Raw genomic sequence first — 8,644 nt, forward strand, 5'->3', positions numbered from 1 at the left:
AAGCAACCCTCTCACTCGGAGACTTAGTTGCGATCCCAGATTCGCCTAAATCAAGAAAATCTGAGAACATTGGATGCAAAGCAACTGCATTCAGATAAAACAACCAAGTTTGGATAAATCCAACAAGGTTCAGCACCATAAGCAAAAGTATTCGGGCATCAGGCCCGAAAGAGTTTAACGGTTACAAAATCACTTGGCTTTCCGAGGCAAATAAAGTCAAGTTATCAAGTTTTTGACTCGACGGGAGGAGGACTTGCTGGCTCGACAAAAGTGTCCAGGTCGATACCGTCTGTGATGCGAGTGGCCGCATCGATGAAGGTCTCCATGAAAGATTGAAATTGATGCTTCTTGGTGGTAGCCACCTGAAGAGCCTTCAGCTTCTCTTCCTTGTTGTCCTTGCAATGAACACGGACGAGTGATAGAGCCATATCGGCATCGCAGCACGCAACTGACTTCTTCCAGGCTTGCACTCGGTCAGGAATGTCGTTGAGTTGAGTCATCAGTGACTTGAGGTCATTCAGAAGCACATCCTCTGGCCAGAGCTCCTTGTCGGTCCGAGACATTACAACTTTTAGTCGGGCGACGTAGTCCAAGATGCTGGCAAGGCGAGATTCCAGTCACAGCACGTTCATGGCAGCTTCATCCTTGATGCGAGAATTGATGGGGTCCAGTCCTGTCTCGATCCGCCCGGTTTCCTCCTCAAAATTCTGACAAAACTCTACACGCACAGAAAGGTGATGAATTGGCAGCAACATGGTGAAAAAGGTTTTTTGCAATCAGTCGGATAAAGGAAAGTACCTTCAAGAATGAGGAACATCTTCTTGGCGAGACTACCCACATAAGTTTCCAGCTCGTCCCTCTTCTGAGTGAGAACATCCACTTTGTCAGACAAAGCCACCTTCTCCTCCTTCAGTTGCATGGCCTCTTTCTTCGCCTCATCGACAACGGTTTTCATCTTGGCATTCTCATCTTCCAACTTTCCGACCGAAGGCAGCTTCTGGTTGGCAAGTTCAGTCTTCTCACGCGCTGTCTTGTGTGCCACAGCAAGATCAAGGTCCTTCTGCTCCAGATCCTCCTTCATTTTGTCTAAAGAAATAACATTCCTCGGACGAGCTTGGAGTTGACGATTTTCATTACGCACATCTGTTCGAGTGGAATCACTAGGTTCAAAGGGTGGAAAGGAAAAAATAACAAGGCATGCAATCGACGAGTCATTACCTCCCATGGTTGCCACTTCATCCTAAGCCTTCTTCAAGTTCTCCTTGGCCTGATCCAGGTCGAGCTTGAGTTGGATTTTCTCCTGTTCCAAAGCAGCATATTGAGTCCCAAGCTCACAAGATTTCTGCAAATAACAACAAGACAAGTCAATTGACAGTTACTTCTGAATGGAAAAGTGCAAGAGTAAATTATATAGCAAAAGAGTTCTAAGACTACTGCTGAATCAGACATCCAACAGCAATCTCGCGGACTACACCCAATGGGTGCACTTAGCGTGCCCCCACTGGTTACATTTCCCACTTAGCATGGTCAGCCCAGCTCGAGTGGAAGGATTTCAAAAAAACATCATCATTGGTTCTTAGACCACCGCCAACTGCCCGTAGTCGACCGCGGTCTCGAGGAGTGGGTGCACTTGGCATGCCCCCACTGGTTCAGTTCCCACTCGGCACGACTTTTCTAGGCCGAGTGGAAGTACTACAAGCACACATTTCGCAAAGACCCCCGCCAAATCAAACATTCGAGGCGGTCTCGGGGACTACACCCAGTGGGTGCACTCAACGTGCCCCCACTGGACCAAGATCTCACTCGACAGGACCTGGACGACTCAAGTGAAAGAGCTACAAAGTAAAAGGGAGACACCCAGTGGGTGAATAGATGCAAGGTGCAAACTCATGATAGATGTACGGACGTCTTAAGAATAATAAAGCAGCAGTTTGCAGGAAGCATATCCTAACAGAACAAGAGTCAATCTAGAAAAACCAATCGGAAATCAACTTACAATCCCACTTACTCGTACATTGGCTTGGAGAGCAGAGCTCGCGTCATAGGCAGCCTTGCTGGTGTCATACACCACCTTCAGCCGGTCCATCATCAGACCTGCCTGAATCATGGCCTCCTTGGCAGCCCCTACTTGGTCCTCCGGGACGTGATGCGTAGCAAATATAAGAGATGTTGGAATAGGTGACGTGGCCGGTGGAGTAGAAGCCTGAACTTGCGTAATCGGGTCTGGAGCTTGAGCAGTCGACGTTGAGGGTTGGTCAGTTGACAAAGGATTGGCAAAGGAGATTGAAGCTCGTACTGGATCGTTGAGTTGTTGGACCACGGGTTCAGATGCCGAGCGAGGCGTTCTGGCTCCAGGTACCCTCTTGCTCAAAGTTCTGCCTCTCCTCCCAACATTTTTCGGAGGCACATCCTCGTCTTCATCGTCAGGAAGCTGGATAATATCCATTGGTGCTGCAAACATTCGATAGTGAAATTTCAGTCGACCGGAAAGTTAATTGACAAAGCATAGGCGCGGCTATAGAACCATACCTTCCCGAGAGGTGGCTGCATCCGCGGTTTCCGCGTCACCATGCTCCTCGTCGATATCCATGGATGTCACAGAAGTAGCACCACTGAAAGTTCTAGAGTTCACTCGGTCAAGCAAGCAAATGAGTCCACAATAATACAGAAGAACACAGGAAAGAAACTCTTACGCTGAAGTCACAGGCACAACCACCTTGATCCTAGGCAAGGCCTTCTGAGGTTTGGCCGGGGCAACTTTGGCCTGCTTCACGACCTTCTCTAATGGCTCGGGAGTCGACGTCCGAGTGCATTTTGGAATCTTTGCACTTGACGCAGCAGCTTTGCCACGTCCCCCTGCAGGGTCTTGCGACTGTTTGGAACGACGCCCGAGCGGGGCGGTGAGTCAACTTCTTTGCTACTACTGCTCGAGTCCTCACTATCATCTTCCCTGTCATCTGCATACTGATTATCACTGCTCTCGCCATCACTATCAACTCCTTCTTGGTATTGCTCTCCGTTCGGCATTGAGTACAACTTGGTGAAAACCTGCAGGACACGAGTTATAAGTATCAGTCGGATTCAAGAACACTCTTAGAAAAAAGGAAAGAACACTCGGACAGTTGATCCTAACCTCTCCTGGAGCATTGTTGGCGTCGAATGGCAGAATCCTCCTGGACCCTCTGGGGTTGTCCTTGTTGCCAGTAATGCTCCTGAGCCACTGAGCCACCGTATCCTCGTCAACCTCCTCCGGTTGGGTTCGAGCGGTGCCCTCTGGACCCGAGTACATCCACATAGGTTGGTCACGGGCCTTCAAGGGCTAGATGCGTTGAGTGGGGAATACCTCCAACAGATCCATACCCGTCACTCCACCTTGAACCAACACAACAACGGTGTCGACCAACATTCGCACCTCCCCCTTCTCCTCCGGAGCTACAACTAGTGAACGAGGGGTGTGGAGTCTCTCCATAGTGAAAGGGGGAAGGCCAGTCGACTGACCAGGAGTCGGAATGTCCTTGCAGTAGAACCAAGTCGACTGCCATCCCCTGACTGACTCAGGAAAGGTCACGGGAGGAAAAGAACTCCTACCTCTCATTTGGATCCCTAACCCCCTGCACATCTGGATCACGTGCGTCTTTTTGTTATCTGGGTTAGCTTTCTTAACCGTCTCAGAATGACAGGTGAATATGTGTTTGAAGAGACCCAGTGTGGCTGGCATCCCAAGAAGTTTTTGCACATTGAGACAAACGCGGCATGATACAAGATCATGTTGGGAGGAAAGTGGTGGATCTGGGCGCCAAAGAAGTTCAAAAAGCCCCAAAAGAATGGGTGCGGGGGCAGAGAAAAACCTCGCTCGACATGGGTGGTGAGAAGAACGCACTCACCCTCGCACGGCTGGAGCTCGGATTCATTCCCCGGCAACCTCCAGGACCCATGAGCAATCAGGCCATCATGGGCAAGATTCTCCAAGTCCTCCTTCACGATGGTGGAGTGGATCCAGTTCCCCTAGATCCAACCAGGCGGCAGACTAGACCGCGACGACGAAGCCCTTGGCGTCTTCTTGCCCTTCGCTGCCGTCGTTGCCTTCTTTACGCGCTCCGGGGCCGCAGTATTTTCCTTCACCATTGTGGTGGAGCTTCAGAGGTCCGGGCGGAGGCGTGGAGAGCAGAGAGAAGCGAGGTAGAGAAGAAGAGAGAAATGGGGTCGAATGAAGTGCACAGTGCCTCGCATCGACCTTGGCGCTTTTTATGGGGCTACTTCCGAGTGGCTGACCCGTGGGCCCAAACAATCTTATCGCATCCCGTCGCAGGAGCTGGCTTGATACGTGGCGAAAAAGGTGGCACAAAAATCGAGGAGTCCCTATCTGCTCGTTCCGTTTACTACGCCACACCCCTCCCGCGCGCTTCTCCAAAATTTCAAATCCCGCGAGATCCGGAGACCGCTGGACATTCAATCACGTCAAAGATTTCATGCTCTGATTCACTTGAAGATTTACTGCATAATTCACTCGGTGATCTTAGCAACCAGAATCGATCAAGGCGACTCAGGCATGGTTAAAATACTAGTGTGCTTTCCGGATTTCTATAAAATGCCTCTGAAGCATGGAATCAAATCGGAACCAACTTCAACCCTTCTTCACTCGGACCTCAATCCATTCGGGGGCTAACGACGATGACATGTACCTGGGGTAGGGTCTTAGGCCTGACCTAGACACCCTACACAAGGACACTTCCCTAGAGTCAAAGACATTCAAAGTCCAACAGAGGGTACCGACTGAAATCACCTTGAAGTGCAATCAACTCGACAGAAGATTCCACTCGTAAACCCCAATTCCACTCGACCGCAGTAGAGTCACTCGACCATACGAAGAATCACTCAGAGTACAGAAGATCTAAAGCCACCCCAGGATGGCAACGGTTAGGCGTTCACTCCTTAGTCATAAAGATCATTAATAGCTAGCATTACCAGTAACGCCCCTGCCTTAACTCACATTGAACCCTATGTAACTGAGGGTTGTGAGGGGCCTGGCGCACTCTATATAAGCCACACCCCTCCTCGGGCACAAGGGTTCGCACCCCCTGTAACTTCCATGCATAATCCAGTCGACAAGCCTTCGGGCACCGAGACGTAGGGTTGTTACCTCCTCCGAGAGGGGCCTGAACTCGTAAACGTGCATGTACAATCTCACCGTACCTAGGACCTTGCCTCCTCCTACGTACCCCCTACTCCTACTGTCAGACTCACTCCCACAACACCCACCGCCAGGGACTGGCTCCCCGCCGCCAAGTCCTCAGCATCGCCGTCCCTCGCTGTCTACACTCATGCCAAGCTCGATTCCTGGCCATGGAGCCCGAGCTCGTCAAGCGCTTCAACTTCGTCGCCGCACCATCTTCTTCAGCACTCGAGCACGAGCTCGCCCGCCTCGCCTCCATCGTCGCGTTGCTGGGGTCCACCATGAGCGCCGCCATCCCCTTGTCGTCAACTCTAGGAGCAGTGTTGCCTCTCCTTCTGTTCGAGCAAGGGAGACGAGCGCGTGCCAGCATCCTCTGCATCACGGTGTCGTGCCCCTGCTCCCTGTTGACCGCTCCTTCCGTTAGATCTAGCTGAAGGCCCAGCAGAGCCAGCGCCGGCCTGGGAGCCCCCCCCCCCACCGACTGGGTCGTGAGCCCACGAGGTGAGAAGCACCTCAACCCTCTGATCTTGTTCAGCCCAGTTCCTTTAGATTTGGCCCACGTATGTTTTTTCAGAGTCCGCGAATTCGTCTAATCATCCAGAGAACACTAGATTTTTTGAAAACCCCCTAAGTTTCAAGCATATCATATCTCAAAACCATGCATGGAAATTAAACAAACTATACATGTAAAATGCTTAGAATTTCGTGTAGTTTCATAATATCCAACTCTCATCCATGTTTAAAATGTTTAAACTTGCTATTTGTATTAATTTGCCTAACTAACATGCTAAATGGTTTATTTTGTAACTAATTAACCGTAGCTTTGAATTAAATAAACTTTATATGTAAATGGGGTAGAAAAATGCATAGATTAACATGGTGGCATTAGTTTGCATGGTTAACAACTCTAAAATAAGGTTTAGGGCAGAACAGTACCAAATTCAAAATATGCACATGGTGATTTTTCGGAATTGTTGTTTGTTGTTTTAGCCTCATTTAAACTTGCGTACATAGGTAGTTTTATTATGCTTCACCTCTTGTCATGTTTAACAACATTTAAGATTGTTGGGTACATAAACGGGAGAGAACTAAATAAATGAATGTAATGTTTCATCAATATGCAACTCCGTTGCATATTGAGCTCCACCTAATTTGTAGTTTTGTTTGTTGCACTTTGTCATGCCATGCCTCATTAAACCGGACATGCATCATACTTGGTTGTGCATCATGCCATGATTATGCTAGTGTGTTTGCCATGTTGTTTGCTTCTTTACGGTTGTGCATCGCCATCCCTCACTGTCTACAGTCATGCCAAGCCTGACTCCTAGCCGTGGAGCCCGAGCTCGTCAAGCGCTTCAACTCTACCGCCGCACCATCTTCTTCAGGCGCTCGAGCACGAGCTCTCCCACCCCGCCTCCATCCATCGCGTTGTTGGGGTCCACCATGAGCGCCGCCATCCCCTCGTCGTCAACTCCAGGAGCAGTGCCGCCTCTCCTTCTATTCGAGCAAGGGAGACGAGTGCATGCCAGCATCCTCTGCATCGTGGTGCCGCGCCCCTGCTCCTCGTTGACCGCTCCTTTCGTCAGATCCAGCCGAAGGCCCAGCTGAGCCAGCGCCGGCCTGGGAGGCCACCCCACCGACTGGGTCCGGAGCCCACGAGGTGAGAAGCACCTCAAGCCTCTGATCTTGTTCAGCCCAGCTCCTTCAGATTTGGCCCGCGTATGTTTTTTTCAACCTCTGCGAATTCATCTAATCATCCAGGGAATGCTAGATTTTTAGAAAACCCCCTAAGTTTTATGCATATCATATCTCACAAACCATGCATCGGAATTAAACAAACTATACATGTAAAATGTTTAGAATTTCATGTAGTTTCATAATATCCAACTCTCATCCATGTTTAAAATGTTTAAACTCGTTGTTTGTATTAATTTTCATAATTAAAATGCTAAATGGTTTATTTTGTAACTAATTAACCATAGCTCTGAATTAAATAAACTTTATATGTAAATGGGGTAGAAAAATGCATAGATTAATATGGTGGCATTACTTTGCATGTTTAACAAATCTAAAATATGGTTTAGGGCATAACAGTACCAAATTCAAAATATGCACATGGAGATTTTCTGGAATTGTTGTTTGTTGTTTTGGCCTCATTTAAACTTGCCTAGATAGGTAGTTTTATTATGCTTCACCTCTTGCCATGTTTAACAACATTTAATATTGTTGGGTACATAAATGGGAGAGAACTAAATAAATGAATGTGGTGTTTCATCAATATGCAACTCCGTTGCATATTGAGCTCCACTTAATTTGTAGTTTTGTTTGTTGCACTTTGTTATGCCATGCCTCATTAAACCGGACATGCATCATACTTGGTTGTGCATCATGCCATGATTATGGTAGTGTGTTTACCATGTTGTTTGCTTCTTTCCAGTTGTGCATCGCCGTCCCTCACTGTCTGCAGTCGTGCCAGGCCCGACTCCTGGCCGTGGAGCCCGAGCTCGTCAAGCACTTCAACTTTGCCGCTGCACCATCTTCTTCAGGCGCTCGAGCACGAGCTCGCACACCCCGCCTCCATCCGTCACGTTGCTGGGGTCCACCATGAGCACCGCCATCCCCTCGTCGTCAACTCCAGGAGTAGTGTCGCCTCTCCTTCTATTCAAGCAAGGGACACAAGCGCATGCCAGCATCCTCTGCATCGCGGTGTCACGCCCCTGCTCCCTGTTGACCGCTCCTTTCATCAGATCCAGCTGAAGGCCCAGCGGAGCCAGCGCCGGCCTGGGAGGCCACCTCACCGACTGGGCCGGGAGTCCACGAGGTGAGAAGCACCTCAAGCCTCTGATCTTGTTTAGCCTAGTTCCTTCAGATTTGGCCCGCGTATGTTTTTTTCAACCTCTGTGAATTCGTCTAATCATCCAGAGAACGCTAGATTTTTAGAAAAAACCCTAAGTTATATGCATATCATATGTCACAAACATGCATCGGAATTAAACAAGCTATACATGTAAAATGCTTAGAATTTCGTGTAGTTTCATAATATCCAACTCTCATCCATGTTTAAAATGTTTAAACTTATTGTTTGTATTAATTTGCATAATTAAAGTGCTAAATGGTTTATTTTGTAACTAATTAACCGTAGCTCTGAATTAAATAAACTTTATATGTAAATGGGGTAGAAAAATGCACAGATTAACATGGTGGCATTACTTTGCATGTTTAACAAATCTAAAATATGTTTTAGGGCAAAACAGTACCAAATTCAAAATATGCACATGGTGATTTTCCGGAATTGTTGTTTGTTGTTTTGGCCTCATTTAAACTTGCCTAGATAGGTAGTTTTATTATGCTTCACCTCTTTTCATGTTTAACAACATTTAATATTGTTGGTTACATAAACGGGAGAGAACTAAATAAATGAATGTGGTGTTTCGTCAATATGCAACTCTGTTGCATATTGAGCTCCAATTA

At 48.1% G+C, this 8,644-nt stretch overlaps 1 protein-coding gene across 1 annotated transcript; it reads right to left on the minus strand.

Annotated features, from left to right (window-relative positions):
* Nucleotides 1-276: 276 nt before the first annotated feature.
* Nucleotides 277-1,136, minus strand: LOC119293575. Its single transcript, XM_037572009.1, has 2 exons — nt 799-1,136; nt 277-718 (listed from the first exon to the last, which is right to left on the minus strand). The coding sequence occupies exons 1-2, from the start codon at nt 1,079-1,081 to the stop codon at nt 618-620; spliced, it is 384 nt and encodes a 127-aa protein (XP_037427906.1). The 5' UTR covers nt 1,082-1,136; the 3' UTR covers nt 277-617.
* Between the last annotated feature and the right edge of the window lie 7,508 nt (nt 1,137-8,644).

Source organism: Triticum dicoccoides, chromosome 4B (assembly GCF_002162155.2).
Source record: "Triticum dicoccoides isolate Atlit2015 ecotype Zavitan chromosome 4B, WEW_v2.0, whole genome shotgun sequence".
NCBI lineage: Eukaryota > Viridiplantae > Streptophyta > Magnoliopsida > Poales > Poaceae > Triticum > Triticum dicoccoides.

Bases quoted from the DNA above. Each gene is read 5' to 3' on its own strand.
- LOC119293575 (XM_037572009.1), bottom strand. From the start codon at position 1,081: ATGAAGGAGGATCTGGAGCAGAAGGACCTTGATCTTGCTGTGGCACAC. The intron at 719-798 runs GTACTTTCCTTT...CTGTGCGTGTAG, and splicing joins GATGTTCCTCATTCTTGAAG to AGTTTTGTCAGAATTTTGAG.